Source organism: Platalea leucorodia, assembly GCF_965183815.1.
Source record: "Platalea leucorodia genome assembly, chromosome: Z".
NCBI classification, from domain to species: domain Eukaryota; kingdom Metazoa; phylum Chordata; class Aves; order Pelecaniformes; family Threskiornithidae; genus Platalea; species Platalea leucorodia.
Genome location: NC_138858.1, coordinates 20,432,025 through 20,451,348, shown reverse-complemented (window position 1 = coordinate 20,451,348; position 19,324 = coordinate 20,432,025). Strand labels below are relative to the sequence as shown.

General features: G+C 36.6%; 1 protein-coding gene across 4 annotated transcripts in view; it reads right to left on the bottom strand.

The window, feature by feature from the left end:
• Window positions 1–1,497: 1,497 nt before the first annotated feature.
• The window catches only part of IL31RA (interleukin 31 receptor A), a 56,463-nt gene continuing 38,636 nt past the window's right edge, over window positions 1,498–19,324 (bottom strand). For 3 of the 4 annotated variants that reach the window (XM_082336183.1, XM_082336182.1, XM_082336184.1), the window contains exons 7-16: window positions 18,684–18,849; window positions 17,990–18,072; window positions 17,224–17,440; window positions 15,536–15,718; window positions 13,094–13,195; window positions 11,552–11,698; window positions 8,839–8,979; window positions 7,559–7,652; window positions 5,332–5,410; window positions 1,498–4,510 (exon numbers count right to left, since the gene is read on the bottom strand). In XM_082336183.1, coding sequence (XP_082192309.1) covers window positions 3,911–4,510; window positions 5,332–5,410; window positions 7,559–7,652; window positions 8,839–8,979; window positions 11,552–11,698; window positions 13,094–13,195; window positions 15,536–15,718; window positions 17,224–17,440; window positions 17,990–18,072; window positions 18,684–18,849 — 1,812 coding nt within the window. In that variant the 3' untranslated portion in view covers window positions 1,498–3,910. The remainder of the gene's footprint in view (window positions 4,511–5,331; window positions 5,411–7,558; window positions 7,653–8,838; window positions 8,980–11,551; window positions 11,699–13,093; window positions 13,196–15,535; window positions 15,719–17,223; window positions 17,441–17,989; window positions 18,073–18,683; window positions 18,850–19,324) is intronic. The other variant, XM_082336185.1, reaches the window with a different exon arrangement.

Here is a 19,324-nt window from a genome sequence, read left to right as displayed (position 1 = left end):
GAAATCAATCTCTCAGGAATAGGAGAAGACAACATGTTATCTGTAATGAAATACACGTTGTGGCAAGATAAACACTAAATAGCACCAGCTAGCTCAGACCCCTTGCCAGTCCATCCATGGCAGCTGTTCAGCAGCAATCACATCATCTCTGGAGGAGCATGCGCTGACCTAGTGAGTGCTAGCTGGAAGAAGAAAGCTTCCTTCTCTTCGCTGCATTAATCACTAACATACTTTTTCCCCCTATTTGGGAATTGTAAAGGGCATGAGGAACACAGAAATATCATAGGTTATGTAGCATAGAAAATTTGCCTATAATAGGTTACTCTGTTATATCAAATAGTTTGTGGAATTCCTGTTCAAAGAATTAAAAATTCTGAGGAGTTAAAGGTAAACTCAGGTAATAAAAGACTGAACATTTAATTTAGCTAAAAAATCTGGTAAGTGAAAAACATGACCTATTAATAATTTGCAGGCCATAAGCCTTCAGGTCAGAAAGCAATTATTTATATGATACACAGAAGAATGACAACTGTGAAGATGCATCAATATCTTCTTGAAACTACACCACAAGCTGATCTCTATTAACCTTGCAAAGACCCATACACCTGAGATTAATTTCCGGCATTTTAAGGAGGGGTAGAAATGGGCATTTTTCAGATTAGTGATGGTGAAATGAAATGAAATCTAGGAAAACCACTCTCTAGGAATACTGACACCAGGTGTTCCATAAAAAAAAAAAAAAAGTACCAAAAATGTTGAAATATTGTAATGTCCAACCTGCCATTGTCACTTCACATTATAAAAATGGAGTAACTGCCCAAATACCCAATCTATTTGTGGATCCCTCTCAACACAGGATCACATTTCTAAATGAGTATGAAAATCCAAAATGTCTAAATGGTGTATTTAGTATAAATTGATAAAAACTTTTCCATGTTGCCCTGGTTTCAGCTGGGATAGAGTTAATTTTCTTCCTAGTAGCTGGTATAGTGCTGTGTTTTAGATTTAGGATGATAATAATGTTGGTAACACACTGATGGTTTAGTTGTTGCTAAGTAGTGCTTACACCAGTCAAGGACTTTTCAGCTTCCCATGCTTTGCGGAGTGCACAAGAAGCTGGGAGGGGGCACAGCCAGGACAGCTGGCCCAGACTGGCCAAAGGGCTGTTCCATACCGTATGGCATCATGCCCAGTATATAAGCTGGGGGGAGCTGGCCTGTGGCAGCGCCACTGCTTGGGGATGGGATGGGTGTTGGTGGGTGAGTGGTGAGCAACAGCACTGTGCATCACTAGCTTTGTATATTATTACTACTACTACTACTATTCTACTTTTTTTTTCAAGTATTAAACTGTCTTTATCTCAACTCACGAGTTTCCTCCCTTTCACTCTTCTGATTCTCTCTCCATCCCACTGGGGAGGGGTAAGCGAATGGCTGTGTGGGGCTTAGTTGCTGACTGGCATTAAACCACAACACATGTGCTCTCAGTTTTATTTTTTTCATGGTTCACAGCATTAGTTTGAAAGACAAATTGTAAAAGGACAGAAAGAGTACAACTCAATGCAAAACAAACCAAGTCCAACGAGCTGGCATTCCAAAGCATGGGCAAAAGGCAGCCTTAATTTCTGAGATGTACTGAGCCCACTTATTGCATTACTCTTTTTCAGAGAAAATAATGGCCGAGGAAATCAGAAATGAGGGGAGAAAAGCAGAACAGCAATAGAGAAGGAAATAAGATAGGATGGAAAAGCAGGTTATTACTTACCCTCCAGAAGCTAAGAGGTGTTACAGGGAGACACTACCCAAACCACTCAGCAAGAACCTCCCTTTTCTAATGATCCTTTAAAGGTTGCATTATTACTTTTTACCTGACTCAATTATGCAACTCATGAGTATGCAGCTTTCATACAGCTGCTAAACAATTCCTAGACAGGCCCCAAAATATCTCTGTATCTGCTTATTTTTAAATCTTGTGATATTAAAACAAATACTGAGATTTAAGAGGAAAAAACCTGCTGTGACTGAGTCAGTGGCTTCTGAACCCTAGGAAACGGCAATGTAGCTGTGAGTGATAAGTTTGCAAGTGAGTGAAGCAGCAAGAGCATTGACCCAACCAAAGCTGTGTCCCATGCTCATTTCAGAGCATAACTTACCTAAGTAAGCATGGGCTTTTAAGAACAAACATACATACATTTTGGCTTATAGCACTGTGGTTGGGAAAGTGATCAACAAACTTGGGGGAGGTGGAAATCAGTTTTGCTGTACAAGGAACATCTGCAGAAATTGCTTTCTCATCCTGTCTTGGACACTAAACAAACATTGCTATAAGTAAAAGCAGCTTCCAAACTATAGATGAAAAGCCTAAATGCAAACTTTATTCTGTCTTCCCCAATGCAATGCAAGTAATAGCCAATACATCCAGGGTAAAGCTCAGCCTCCTCATTCATGCTGCACAATTTATTTTCCATTCTCCCACTCCTCTTCCTGCCCAGAAAGGAAAGGCTTTCTATTCCCACTCAAATTTGTCTCTCCTTTTTCTATCCCCATGACTCCTGTATCTTTTTTACCCCTAAAGAAGTCTGTAGTTATGCACAAACAAGACTGATGACATCAAGCCTTTAAATACTGTGAAAATAGTTTAAAGTCTTAAAATTACTATATGCCACACGTGTCATACTGAACACCCCCTTTTAACACATTTTAGAGTTCACTTTCCATCTTTTTTTTTAATGTGCCATTTAACAAAGTACATATTTCGGTAAGAATTTTACAGTAATAGCCTCTTTCCTGCTGAAAAAAAATAGTATGATGCAGGGTTTCCTGTTTAATTCCTGCCATATAAAATGGAAACTACAAGTAGACAGAAGTTGTAACCTTAATGTAGAAATCAATAATCCTAAATCAGCTACCAGAGGATATCTGAGGATATTTTGTAGACTTAGTGTTTTTTTCAAGAGCTCTCAGAAAAATAATTTCCTAAATATAAACTCAGTGCTTATTCCAACACAAGATGCTATATTTAGTTGAATTTTTTTTCAGTTCATAATATCAAAATGTCGACTGGGAAACACAGTTTTAAACTGGGAGAAATTAGAGGCAAAGGAACAAGATGATAAGAAGATACCCTGTTGTAAACAGAGTTTTAAAAAGTAGCAAACAGGAGAGACAAAAGCAGTACAAAATGCAGAGGATGATTAAAAACACAAGAGAAAGGGAAGGAAGCAACAAAGCCAGCATAATCCTACCTTTTCCAAAAGGCAGATAAGTCAATAGCACACACATGACAAATATCCTCCCATTAAAGACAGAGAAACTATGAGCCAAACCACTGATTCAAAAGCCAGGATATAAAAAGACAATTACTGAAATCTACTAAGTATTTGTGCAACAGGAGGAACACTGTACATAAAATCATATAAAACACAATTGAGGGAAATAAGAACAGGAAAGCAGTTATACTCCATGTAACTTAAGGAAGGACTCAGCAGATCTGGGCTCTGTTCAAGTCAGTCCACATTTCCCCAGCAGAGCTCAGCCATGGAAACTGCTTGCCCGGGGGGAAACTGGTGAGCCTCGTGCACTGCTGGATGCTCCGACAGTAAGGATCAGTTTGTTTTAGCAGACTGATATGGGAGAACGAAGAAGAAATAAGAAAAGCTACTACCTTTGCCTCACTACTGGCACATCTATCTGGTAAAAAAACAGAAAACAAAAAAAACCCACGCCACACTGCAAGTGAACCCTGACAGGTATAAACACAGAGCAAAAAATTACTTCACAGCTGTTCAAAGGAAGGGGGTGTTTTCATCCAAATTAGCTGAGATCAGCCAGGTTAGAACACACGAATATGTATGAGCAGCACGCCAAGATATATCTCACAAGGGGACTTTACAAAGTTAAGTTTTCTCACGCTAATGAGCTGTGGCCAGCCCAAACATGTCCAATGTTACGTAAGACTGTCCTGCAACGTTTTGTTGAAAAGGAGGTAAGACAGTTGACTGGCTTTTGGTTTCATTCTTACTGTGTTCTGGCAAGTTCTCAGAAATAAGAAATTCCCTTGTTTTAACAGAATTTTTAAGGTATGGATTGAACAGTGCTTTTTCACTGAAATCTTCCAGCTTTATAATTTCTTCATTATCATTTTCTTCATTTTTAATTGAAGTCTGTTGGGATTCACACAAACCGTCTTCCAGCATTTCTACAGGTTGGATTTCCTTCGCTGGTATCAAAGCTGAATGCATTTGACTTCTGATATCTTGATCAGTAATTATATAAGTCATGGACGGTGAAAAATGTTTAGCAACTTCATTTTCTTCATTATACAGTATCTTTTTATCTCCATTAATCGTGTCTTTTGTATTAATATCCGTACATTCAGAAACATGGTTTTCACAATTCATTAGTAGTGATCCTTCCTGACTTTCTTCAGGAAAACAATGTTCCAGAACACTTACATCTTCAAAGTCTACCGTTTTAGCTTCAGATGCCACTCCCTTCAAAAATGCATTATTCTGTCAGTACAAAGAGATAAATTGGAAAGTCATATATGCATAGATAATGTGTTAGGGTTTTTTTAATATATAAAATATTGCCATTTGAGCTTTGTTCAACTCAATTTTAAAAGTACATTAATAAAGAGTTCATGTGCATTTCAGCTGGGATGCAGTTATATGTGAATGAGTACTAAAAATGACAATGTTATTCTGTCCATTTGTTAAACACTTTCTTATTAGGTTTTCTGTGCTTAATAAAATAAGGAGTGTCAATGAAGGCTTGGAATCAGGCTCGGACTGTTTCCATCTTTTCCACTCTAACCAGCCATTTTTCAGACAAAAGTTTAAATCCCATTCTCCACAGATTACACTTTCTATGTAAACCTGATCAACTCCATTCAAATAAGCATCAAAACTTTAATGAGGAATAAATACCCAACAACAAAAAAGACAGAAGTGTTAGTACAATAATATACCAAATCTTATTATATGTTGCACTACATGTTTTGTGGAGAAGGGAGGAGTATCCAGATGTGGGAATCTGACTCAGTAGACTCAGTAACCTGAGGAAATTTAATTGACTTTAAAAAACCATGTCCAGCAATCACTTTATAACTTCAAAACGTTATTTCTCATTATCATATAAGAATTAAATGAATATACTTTATAAAGATGCATCTTTTCTATTAGTTTGAAATACAATGAAGAATATTTTATAGCACAAACAGAAGAATGAAACTCAACAGTTTTTTTTATTTAGTCATAAAATGACTGTCAGAGAAGGACTTCTCTTCTTTCCATTTGATCCCTTCTTTAATACATAAAATTGCAACTATTACCATAGATGCATCAAGAGGCCATTCCACTGCAATGCTCTCCGCAGGATTGGGTATATCAGGCCAGCAAACCTTTTTAAACCTATCATTGAGAAAGGAATTTTAGTCAAATGATAAACCCAAATACATTTAGTCAAATGATAAACCCAAAGAAAACCCAAATACTGCTAAAATATCAAACTTTCACAAAGGAATTCTTTCCTATATTAACATAATTTTCATTAAAATTGTTTTCCCTCACAATTCTTATTACAAAAGATCTCAACAAGTAAACATCTTGGGTTACAGAGTGTCCTGGTTTCAGCTGGGATAGAGTTAATTTTCTTCTTAGTAGCTGGTAGAGTGCTGTGTTTTGGATTTAGGATGAGAATAATGTTGATAAGACACTGATGTTTTGGTTCTTGCTGAGTAGAGTTTACACTGGTCAAGGACTTTTTAGCTTCTTGTGCTCTGCCAGGTGCATAAGAAGCTGGGAGGGAGCATAGCTAGGACAGCTGACCCAGACTGGCCAAAGGGCTATTCCATACCATATGACATCATGCTCAGTATATAAACTGGGGGAAGAAGAAGGAAGGGGGGGACGTTCGGAGTGATGGCGTTTGTCTTCCCAAGTAACCGTTACGCGTGATGGAGCCCTGCTTTCCTGGGGGTGGCTGAACACCTGCCTGCCACTGGGAAGTAGTGAATGAATTCCTTGCTTTGCTTTGCTTTGCTTGTGCATGCGGCTTTTGCTTTACCTATTAAACTGTCTTCATCTCAACCCATGAGTTTTCTCACTTTTACTCTTCCGATTCTCTCCCCCATCCCACTGGTGGGGAGTGAGCGAGCGGCTGTGTGGTGCTTAGTTGCTGGCTGGGGTTAAACCACGACACAGAGACATTGCAGAAAAAGTACCAAAGCACCAAAGTAATTTTTTAAAATTATATAGTAGACCAAATAAAGCATGCCAAAATAAAGCTGTATACAAAACCCGTTGTGATCAAGTTTCAGGGTTGTTCTTCAGTGAAAAGCCACCTCAGGTAAACTTTGCTCTAGGAAAGTGTCCCTAGCACTACACCACACTAGAGCTACGCTGAGTTCTTACATTAACAGCAGATAAATGATGCTAACTCACACCGTATCTTATAACTGTCCAATGGAGTAGTAAACAGGAAACAAAATTAATCACTCATTGATACTGGGTATATATGTAAGCGAGTGAAAACCAGGCAATAGCTTGACTTTTCACGCTGCAATTTGATCTATGCAAGAATATAAACACGCAACTACATCTCAAAGTATTGTCCAGAATCAAAACATAGTTTCTTACTATTGTAAAAATTCAGAATAAACAACACAGATGAAGATGTAAAAGAGTTGGAAACTATATTTAATGACTTCAGCTATACTTATTACCTGATGCTTCGCATGACAACAATCTTGGTTCTAATAGCTTACAACACCCCAAAACAGTTAAGGCGTTTAACCTTCTTATTAGGCCTCAGCCAAACAACCCCGCCACTTTGGATGCTAAAGAAAAGCACATTTTACAACCTTAAACAATCCTCACAGTCATCTTTGGGATGTTATAGCACCCCCATGCTCTGAGGAAGCAATTTAAAATCTGGCAGGGGACATCTGTGACAGCAGATAAAAGAATTATGATTCATGCATAGACATGGATCCATACTCATGGATCAAGCATCCAAATGCTTTCACATGGCGTAATTTCTAGTTTCTTCATGACTTCTTTACAGCTCAAGGGAAGTGTCACAAACTAACAGAAGTAATATTAATGTAGCTAAGATAAGCAATAGGGGTTATGTGAAATGTGTTCTAGTGGTGTACTAGTAGATATATTAAGAGTGCCTGGGAAACTTTATTTTTGGCATTGTTAACTTTTCAGTAACTGACTTAAAGTATGCTCCCCTCACTTGATTGACCATGGAACTGCAAATGGCATGTAGCATTTTCCATGAACTGATACAGGTGATATGTAAATCTGTTTCTCTTATTTCTTTTGTTATGATTTACTGCACTTTCTAAAATTAATATTTTTCAACTATAGCACATTAACTGCAGTTACAAGATAACCTGTATGCTTAGTTATTTGTTACTCCAATCGCTTATTTTCTTAATTTGACATTGGTTTGGAACCCAACAAAGCATTTATAAGATATATAAAAATTTGCCTTTTACAAGTTAAAATTAACTGATTGCATTCAGTTTTAGAGGTAGAAAATGTACTCACGCGTGTTTTTTCAAAATGCATGTTATCCAAAGGCCTAAGAGAAACAACATGCTTAATCCAACAGGTAGAGCAATGAAAATAATATCTTCTTTATCTTTAGAAGGGGGGGAAAAAAAACACAGATGTTTATCATTTCTTCGTATATTCCCTTAAGACAGCTAATTTCCAACATGCAAGTCACCTAATTAGCACAGTTCTGAAGAGCTCTGTCAAAACCAGCCAAAATTACTCAGAATACTGTATGGTACTCATTGTACGATATGTTAAAAGATGAGTATTTTGAATCCAAGAAGTCACAGTTCCTGAGCCAGAAAAGCAGCTCATTATGAGACTTCTCAGGATATGTCAGGAATAGATGTATTGCATTTTAAAATTCCCTTTATTTAGTAGAATCACACAATAATTCAGATTGGAGGGGACATCTGCAGGTCACCTCTTCCAACTTTAAAATTAGAATCAGGCTGCTTAGGGTCATACCAAGCCAACCTTTGAAAGTCATCTAGGATGGAGAGTCTACTACCTCTCTGGGTACCTGTTGGTTTAGAGTCACCTAAAACTGCCATACAGTGCCACTTCTACGTGTTACTACAAAACAAATAGCAGATGAATTTACAGGCAAAAAATAAATTAGCTTCGAGTCCCATGACAAGTTTAAGGATAGCTCATGCACTTTTTTGTATTTCAGTTTGGCCACCCCTATGACAATATATGTAGGTATTGAAAACATTCTTCCAGAAGCAGAAATGAGGAAGTGTGTGAACTTCTAACCTGCAGCCATCATACCTACCTCCTTGGTAAAACCTGGCTAAAACAAATCGTAAGAAACAGGAAAAGATATTTCCACACACACACTGGCCACAACCTGTGCACTCATTTATTAGTTAAGCTTATATAGCAGAAGAGATGCAATGCAATGCACAGCTATTCTAAATCTAGTATCTCAGATGGAACTGTCCGCTTTTTAATAAACTGTTAGGTATTCCATACCATAATTGAAAGTGTACAAACTGTTGCTCTCACAAATATCCATAGTATTCCACAGCTTCATTGACAGCAAAATAAAGATTTTGGGTTTTGACTTCTAATCTTGAGGTTTTAGTCTGTGAGACGATCAGTGAAACTGAGTTAAATTCAGCTAGTGTTGTTAATTTTTCCTTGTTTTGTATAACACTATCTTAAAAAAAAATAAATTAACGAATGTACTAAACAAAAATGTCCTATATTTCTTACTCCCAAACCTGTTTTTAAAATAGTAATAACTAACCTGGAATATTACTTACTGAATTTCAAAGTCTTGAAGGTTTTTGGCTCTCCACTGGTTCCACCAGCTTTATTGCTTGCCATGATATAGACAGTATATTGCGTATTAGCCTGTAAGGACTTCAGTCTGTATTGCAGAATATCAGAGTTCACTGTTTCATCTTTTTAGGAGAAGATTTATGTCAATAAACACACAAAACAGTGTTATATCAGGGAAGTGTACACTTGTTTAGAATCTTTTACAATGATAGATCACAAAGTATTTTAAAGACCACTTGAAATAAAAATTGACCTTATCAGTCCTTTGAGAGAAAAAAACTGAAGTGACCAATGTTTATCAATGCTACTTAAAAGTTTAGGGCAAAAAAATAAACCATTATGTATTTACTTTTACAAATACACACACATTTTTTTGCTAATGTTAAAGATAGGCAAATTATGATCTCCAGTAGTATGTTTTATCATTGAAAATAGTACTTTGAGAACTTTATTTCCTGGAACGTAGGCTCAGAAATTAAGAACTTAAAATAGTTTCTGCAGCTCATGAAATTTAACTGTATTTCTAGTACATGCAGTTAGACATTGATCATCCAAAAGGATGCAATCTATCAGCACCAGGATAACACACCAATAAAGTCAGAGGAAACCCAAAATCAACAGGAATTTTTTTTTCCAAGCTTCAAAATGATTTTCTGAATAGAACTCTGAATAGAACGTTTCCAATACCTTCTCCATTACTGGAATTAGTATCATGTGCTTCATTTTTGAATTTTTTTTAAGCAGGGCATATATCATAACATTCTATGTCTACAAACAGTATTGAAAGCACGTTCATCTTGTGAAATTAAAGTCACTAAAACATTTTCTGGTCCATAAAGTCAAAGCCAACTCATGCCATCATTCAGTTCAGTCAAGAAACACTCAGGAAACAGATATATTGCAATATGCCCTGCAATTAAACAAACTAAGTTTCTCTTAATCGAGGAGGGGAAAGTGAAGTTCTAGAGTTAAAAGGCTATCAGTGAAGTCGCGTTGGCACAAACTCCAAGTTTTATTCTCACTGAAAAGATGTGACATCAAAGAAGCCTCAAAAAACATCAGTACCGTAGAGTTTTGCCATTTAAATTTAACTCCCTTGAGTTGCTTTTTAAAATTAATTTCCTAAAGAAACTAATCTGAACCCCTAAAATGGGCATAGTCTGTTTTACGTTAGAAGTAATATGGAAACACATGGCTCCATAACATGAGGCTGCATGTCTTGAGGATGACCCTACACAAAGCACTCAGCATTAAATTACTCAGAAACGAACATGGGAGGAAAAATTTCACATAGGGGACTGAATCTGACAGAAATAATCAACTTCCTCTTTCTAATTTAAAAATTACCAAGAATACTCTTGCCTTGGCTCCAAACTGGATACCCAGAAGAAACTGAAAATTTCACGAGATTTTTAAGTTTGAGATCTTTTTTAAAAAAGGTTACGTTAGATGTCTGCTAACAGTGATGTCTAAAACAAAGGAGGAAAAAAGAACCACTTCTGAAGCACTGAATGATCCAACAGCATTCTTCATAAACTATACAGGAAGAACAAACTTAGGTCATCGAAACACTTCTCATAAAAGATTCTGCTGAGATTTAGGCTAGAGAAGTTCTGAACAGATAGGATTATACTGACACCTTGTATGGATACTACTCCTGAGGTAGAAGATTAAGAATACGCTCAAAAAATCATGCTACAGCCTCCAGAACAGAAAAGCAACACCAAGTGCAGAAAATCAAGCACATTTGAAGAAATTAATCTAAAAACTATGTCCAAAAAAACTATTTCTTGGCAGCTTATTTTAGCTTCTTGGCTATCATTTACTCTTTTGCTTTTATTATAAAACTGACTGTAAAAACATTTTTACCAGAAAAAATCCACCATACTGTTCCAGAAGCTGAAGGAAAGGCATCCTTCCAAGGACATGCATGGAACTTACAAATTCACTGAACCCTCACAAGGTTCAAATTCATGAATCTGCACAGGATCTGTGACTCTCCAAAATATTTTTAGCTCCACTTTAGCTCCTCTACTTCTGTTGTGACTTTTTCCATTGGCTCTAAGAGGTGTGTCACAATGGAAGAGAAATTTGAAGACAGAGGGAAACTAGTACATATGTAAAAGGGGAAAACAGCAAGTATCTGACAAATAATACTCCCTAATTTGGCATAATCCTGCAAATTTGATTTTTTTTTTGCTGTTAACAGAGAACTATCTGCAAAAAGCCTCTCATATGAGTTTCTATCTTGGTCTGGAAAGGGAAGAAGAACGATAGTGCTGCCATACACTGACTAAATATATCACTCAGAGAGCCATCAGATATGCATCTGAGAAGCAGAAAGGATGATGTGGTCAACAGTCATGGCTCTACTACCATGGGTAGTACAATACTAATAGTAAAAAAAGATTAACTGAGAGCAAGCAGTGCTGTACAAAAGTTCAGAACAAAGAAATTGAGCAAGAATACACGTGTAGTATTAAAGCAGGGACTATTCACTAGAATACCCTATCATTTCAATTAAACCTAAAAAAAATTTTAATCTTTATATAAACCACATTTTAGTACCAGTGTTTTCAGATATATTTATAACATACAACAACAAAAGTGTGTTAGTAACTATGAAAATACCTATCTTCAGACAGCAGATTGCCATAACCCTGTTGAAAGCATTGATGTTTAATGTATACTTACTCAGTTCTTGTCCATCTTCAGGCTTATAAAATATTGTATAGTTACTGATAAATCCATTTCTTTTATCCTTTGAAATCTCCTTCCATTTTATTGTAACTTCATTTTTCCCTGGAATGCCTGTGTCAGCCACAGGTCCTTCTGATGGCTCTACACAGAAGCATTATAAATTAGAAAAAGTAGTAAAATAGTCTAAGTACCGCAATGTTATCCGTGTTACTTCATACATACCAGTAACATTAGCAGCACCAAATGTACAATTAAATATGTCATCTTAGTGCTCTGATATAGCCCTTAACTTTTCACACCCTCTTTAATGTGCGATTTCTTCTGATCATACTTCCCCTCATCTATTTAGGCGTTTGCATAGTTCTCAGTGTTACTGCACCCAGATACCTCAAGAGCATTAAAAGGCTCTATCCTCACAACATCAGAGAGAGAGATCAAGAGGTAAAACATCCTTATGCACTTATGGGGGAACTCAGGTGCAAGGTCAGTGTGTATGCAGGATGTCTCTAGCTCAGCTGAGATTCAACTGGGGTCTCCAGCACCCCCAGTCTTTGCCCATTACATTAGACAAAGTCTTTCTACTTATACAATACAACCTCACATGCGTTGCTTGTAACTTTGAAGCAGGACTTCTCTGTGCTTCAGTTTTAAAACAAATATCTTCCTTCCCCTTCTCTGACAACCTTTAGTACTTTCACAGCTCCCTATAAACAGGAAAGCACTCAAAACAAAGTTCTAATTGTGCTAGTACTACTCCAACATACAATACTCCGTTACCTCCTCCTAGTAATTAATGTTGTCTAGTAGTGCATTGTACTATGTGTGCTGCACACCTACATAGACCTATATAGGCACACACACAAATGGACATTTTCACCCGAAATCTTAAAATTACCAGTAAACTAAATGCTTACAGCTGGCTGTATAAATCACTGAATTCACATTAAACTTCTACAAATAAAGAAACCTTTCTCCCCTCCCCCCCAAAAACACTATTTCATCCACAGCTTCTATCGAATCACAAATGTCATGGCTTCTTACTTTTTAATGTGCAGGACTGCAAATATTTTGTTACATTATAAAATTTAACAAAAAGCAAGCTTTTCAAACCATCCATTTTATTCTGTGAGTAGAATCTCCTCATATACTAGGACTAATAAATGCAGTCAAGCATTAAAATTACATCTAATTATATACCTAAGTGAGCTGTAACATTTAAGAGATAGCTGGTATAAAGAACTGTTTCATATTTGTGGCTACACTCTTTCCAAGTGCTTTGTGTACAGGATGTAAACTTTACAACAAATGAGTGGATTCAAGCAGCAATGTACCTGTATCACAAGATGCAAATTTTCTTTACTGAACAATTCAGTAGCTGATTCATGAACAGAAATCAGGAAGCCCGAATCCTGTTTTTTTTTCCAGCATCTACATCTCTCCTTCAGTAATGCCAGTACCAAATTGCTCAAAGATAATACACCCTCAGAGACAGACTACAACACACCTTTCACAACATTATTAGTTTAAAATACGTACTTTTTTCTTGAACATAAATCTGTATGGAATATGGAGCTGCTACTTTATTTCCACAGAGAGGATACACTGAGATGTTATAGCATATAAATGGCTTAAAGTTTTCTGTAAAGGATAAAAAGGAATACTTACATGAAATTCTCTATGTGAGATTAATACAATGAAAGAAGAATAAATCACAGTGCAGTTCTAAATATACTGTTACATACATCTATTTTCTTCAACTTTTTAGGAAGCACGATATATATTTATTGCCTCGAATGCTCATTACCGCCCTTAACGCAATGAATTTTATTTAGTAGTATTCATAAGAGCACTTAGTTTCTGACTCATTTTTCACTAGAAATACTTTGGGTAATCACACTTCAGCCTTATACAGCTTCTCTATACAAAGCCACTTATTTATTTCTTAAGAGTTTGAGGTGTTGAAGGAATTTTTTATTTTCAAATAACCAGTATAAAATGATACTTCCAGGAATACTTTTAATTTCACATATCTTTAGGTTTACTGTCCTGCAGAAGAGAGTTTTGTCTCATGCATTAAACAGCTTAAAAGGCACAACGGAGACCCAGCTTTTAACTCTACGTTGATGTTCCAGTTATGCCAACTGCAGATCTGCTTCTAAGCAGCTTGACTCAAAAGTACAATTGTACAAGTGAAATCTCTGCAGTAGAATCTTATATGTTTCAAGACATAGTTCAAGCTTCTGGAAATGAAGTTTTGAACTCTGAACAATCCAGCAGCCAAATAATCAACAGGGTGCACCCCCTACTTACAAGCAACTCTCATCAACTCTCAGGACGCATCTGTGGCTTTACACCCCACGGGATGAACCAGCATCGAGGGTTTCCTAGACCATTCCTCCTCAACCTCTGCAGCTTGTTCAGCAAGAATAATGGCTGTCGACACATCCCTGCATTGTATCAGCTCTCTGCTGCTTTTTCAGTCCCTTACACCTACTGCAACCCAGCAAAAGTTATAATGTCCTGCATGTCATCCTTAAGATAATTCCACAAAAGAATGCCAGAATCAGGCCTGAGTAACAGTAAGTCTGAATTTGCCTTGGCATTTCTAATGTGACTGGTGCTTAGGGTAAACAAAGATCTCCTAATAATGCTGAGGAGGAAAGGGTTTTTTTTATATATATAGAGAGAGAAAAGCTACAAATAGCATTTATTCCACACCGTAAATTGCTGAGATAGTGCAATTTTCAGCATAAGACTCAAGACTCACCCATCTCAGTTCAATGTGTAATAAACTGTTCTTGAATTTTACTTCAAGCAGATTTTTGTTTAATTTGTTTTACTGTAGCACAGAAACAGTAGTTAAATCGGTGCTGTCTGAGCCAGTAACACAAACTTCACGGGCAAGCTAGCTATATTCATCATTAATGAAATGCATGTTCCTTTTCACTTTAGAAAATGCAGGGTACTTGTCCTCTGAAAACTTTGGAAATTCTTTTTCCTTCATGTAGGATTCAGAAAGATCCTTATATGAACAAGAACTGCTTTCAAATTCGATAAATTTAATTTCACTAATGGAAAACCAAAGAACTAATAATCCAAAATTCCCTTATCACATATATTACGTATTTTATATTAAACATTTGCATCATCATTCCTGTGTTTGTAAAAAAAAAAAATCCAAATGTATAAAGAAAAGCAGATGCATTTCATTAGCTAAAGGTAATGTGCTTGGAATATTTGCATCGACATCAACATTCAGTTTTGCTCTTGCACATCTCGAACTCTGCACATTGTTTGGTTTTTCATTGAAACTGCATACATATAGCCAAAACGTTACCACTTACAGAAATTATCTGTTAAGAAAGGTCAGCCTCTAAAACAAAAAAGTGTGCAGATCCTCACCTATTTGCCAGTGCATCACAAGGCCACTGAAACCTCTTAGAAACGCCTTAGGTCATAATACATATATGATATGTGATATTTAACATGCCAGATTGACCATTGACTCCACTTGCTTATTTTAAAGTAGGTTTCTCCCTCAAATCCTCTTTCAGGTTTCTTGCTCTCTCTCTAACGCACATGAAGGCACGTGATCTTTTCCCATCTTCAAATTCATTTTTTGGTCCTAGATTTCTCTGCTAAAATAGTGTACATCTGTCATATGCCTCCCTGCTGGAAGATTCATGGCATCAGATCAAGCCACAGAAGTGCTTAAACATGAAATCTGTAGCCTAATCTTATATGGGAGCAAACACCATCTTGCATGTTGTGTGAAAATTTGAGAGACTTAAAATTGCTATTAAATTACATGCAAAGATTTCAATAAAGCATGTAATAATACTGTTATTTTTTAAAATGGTCAGAGGAAGGCTGGATGAGTTCATCCTTGTTTATTCTTTCTGCTTTACCTATAAATGAATATACATAAATATATATATATGTACATTGTTACAGCTGTAACTGATAAAATGAACATACTTTTGTTAGTTTTCCAGTTTGTAGAATTTAATACATATTGCCATGATCTACCAAAAGAGTCTGTCCCCAATTCCTCATACCACTCAACTACATATTCGGTTACTTCTGGTTCAGAGGCTATCCATTCCACAACCACTTCTTCCTCTGTTGTAAAGGTCCGCACCATTTCAATAATCTGAGAAGCTAAAAATTTAACAGCAAATGTTAGCATTCTATCTTCACAAAAACTGCAGTAAGAAAACAATTCAATTATAGCAAGCTGAGATTGCTTCTTTAGAAGAGTATGGGACTTAGTCAACGTTGAAAAAAAAAGTTGAAAAAGTTACTTTATACCTATGTTCACATGCATGTACTCAAAATACTTTAAAATGAAGCATGTAAGAATTGTTACAATGAAAAGGGGTAGGAGGTGGGGATTGAGGAGATGATACTCAAGGAGATTTACACACACAAGAATCAAAGACCAGTGTCCCTTTTAGGATCTGAGTTTTACAGTTAGTAAAATTTAACAAACCAATTTACTACCTATTTTACGGGTAGTGCAGATAAGCAAGTTTTGATTGAGATGACAAAGGCAATAGGAAAACAGTAAATAAAGTCAGCAAGGTCATGAATGACAGTGAAGCAAAAGTGAACCATCAACCTGCGGAACAGAGGTAACGGGAGTCTGAGTGAAAACCCAAGCTGACAAAACAGAGGGGAAAAAAGACCTGGTGAAACAGAGGGAAGAGAGATGTATGTAGGGAAAAAAAAAGTATGTCACAGCATGGAAAAAATCAGAAAAACATTCATTGTGGGATACAGAAGTGGATAGAGAGGTAGTCAGCAATGTCCAGGACAAGATGACATCACGCCTACAGATCCAGTTTTCTGATTACACTGGAATTTCATTGAGCAATTCCAGGGGGACACTTGCACTTATTTCATGAATAACTGATGTAGGAGAAGTGACTCAAGTGTGTCAAACGCAACCTCTCTTCCAGATTATGGGTGGCCAGCACGATGTTGCAATATAAGGCTCACAGAGATATCAGAATTAAGTGTAAGAGCCAAAGAACACAACTGTTGTGCTAGAGCAGACCAGCTTCCTGACCCTGGTAGTGGGTGGGATGGGGTACTTTGGGAATGCACATGAAATGAGAACAAACATAATCTTTCTCTCTCTGCTTCCACTGACATATCTTAGGGACTTCTATTAAACACATCTTTGAATTATGTTGTTAAATGCACTGCAATAATGCCCTGTGGTAACCAATTTCATGACCTAGTAGAGGGATATGACAGAATTAGGTGGGACTCTATAAACCTATTTGGGAGCTATTTGGACCCTATTTGGGTCAAAAAAACAAAACCAAAAAATCCTCACAAAGTAATAAAACAAATTCGAATACAACATCAGAAAGTGCTGGTATCTTAACAACTATATCTCAAAACAAAAACCCCAACAATGATCATCTATAACAAAAACATGGTATGTGATAGCAAAATACCACCACTAGATAATATTGTTCTAGTAAAAAGTAATGGACTACACAGCTTTGGACATAATACAATTCTATATATATATAGATGTATGACAAAGTCCTTAGCACAATTTTACTTCCGCTATAACAGAATTTAAACAGATGTCAGGAAGATCATTTTTTTGTTAAAGAGAAAAATATATCATGATATTGAGAAAATCTTACCTTTTTCATCAGTTGATGGAATCCTCAAAACAGCTTCAGGAGAATTTCCAGCAGAGTTATAGGCAGTAATAGATATTATATACGCCTCTTCATTTAACAACAAATCAATTTTCTGATCAGTAGAGATGTTTGTCATTTTAAGTGCAGCATTGTTTTCTGGAAAATACCGTATTTTGTAGCCTAGAATTCTCCCAGAAGGTGGAAAGCTGTTTAATGGCTATTAAAAAAATATGCAGTAGTAAGTGTTTCACAGTGTTATTTGTATGATCAAAAGTATATACTGTATTGAAGAGTCCAGATCAAATTACAGAATGATTGTACTATACTTAGAAAAGCAAGGTACTTTCTTCAGTCCCATCTTCAGGACAGTCAGCTGCAACAATTTAATTGAAGGAAAGTTTCAGAAGTCAAATACTGAGATTTGAAAAGCAAAGAGCCTCTAGTCACTGTACTAGAAGATTAAAATGAATTTAAACACAGCTTTAGTAAGCCGTGTTATTTAAGAGCGGTTGTAAGGACTTTCGATCAGATTTTCCAGTGATCTGAACGCAATTAAACCCTTCCTTTCTGCACAGGTTACAAAACTCTGTTCATTTACCGTTTAGTAAACAAAAGCCTTTTCAATTCCGCTTTAGTTCAGTGAGGTTTTTTTCTGATGACAGCAAAAACCCCTGGCAGTTATATGTCCTAAAACACTAAAATACTTCAATGCAACATCAGCCACAGGATACCAATATGATTATCAATTCACAAAATGAGTATATACCTTCCACATAAGATGTACACATCTACTTCCAGCTGAGTGTGAAGACTCAATTACCCTCCATAAATCCACTTTTTCTGAAGGAGCTGTTTAAAGACACAAAAATATCTTGAAATTTGTTGTTATATTAAAAAGGTAGTGTAATATGGTAAAAACAATCAAAAGGTTTCAAAAATACAGTCTGAGAGCAACTTATTAAAAAAGTTTTCCCTTGTGTAATGTACCTTTTTCCCTAATTAGTACAGCTTCTCTCTTTCCATCAGTTTCCTTCTGCTTTCTTTTTTTTGTTAAGTTCTAGAGGAGATTTTCTAGCCTTGTTTTATAACAGGCAATTTAATTTCTCTACTTATAATTCATTTTATTGGACATACTTGCTACACGACATTACTGCCACTATCCTACTTCACAATGTTCACTCTCCATCTACACTCTTAATTTGTCCTTTCTTCACTGTCCATCTATTCACCCACTTTCTTCCTTAGCCCTATGTTATTTGTATCACCTTTCAAATCTCCTCCACTCCTTGCTCTTGTCTTTCAGTTATACCTCTTCTATATTTAAAGAAAATATAGGTATTCTGTTTAAATAACAGAATTCTCAATTGAATAGACTGATAATATGCTGAAAATACAGTTTTCCATTATTAAATCCTAATGCCCCAAAGTATAACCAAAAACCAACTTAATAGTTAGCCTACCTTTCTCTTCCGTGCTTGCTGTTTTCCCTCTACTCCATTCACTCCAGAATATTGACACAACACTGCGACACTGAATGGCAACTGAATATTCTGTGGAGTCCCACAGACCTGTGAGATTACACGACCCTGTTTTCTCTGCAGAATTCAGTGGGACAGTGACAAATTCCTGAAAGCAGATACATGAACAAAAATTATTTGCTATAAAATTGCATGCGGATATATGACTTAGCTTTTAAAAAAACCACGAAGGATGCAGTTTTCATGTTTCCCACCTCACTCCTCTGAATCTCAAAATTACTTGTTTCATATTTCATTTTTCTGTGTAGCATCTTCATTCTTCCCATAAAACTCCGGGGTTTGAGAAAGCTGAGCCAAAACTAGGTCTGTACTGACTGACCTATGGCTTGAACCGTGTGTAGCGCTCACGCGATTCTGGATTAGCTGTGCTGGCACAGGAGGTGCTGGATGACTGCAGCTCCCACTGCTGGGAAGCAACCGGGTATTGGTAAAGCCAGTATCACCATGATGTCCTGGATACAGCTCCACCTCACAGCAGAAGCATCCCTGCGGAAGCACTGATCACCTGCAGCTTGTGAGCCAGCTAGGTACTTGTTTCTTTTCTTGTTTTTCTTTTCTGAGTT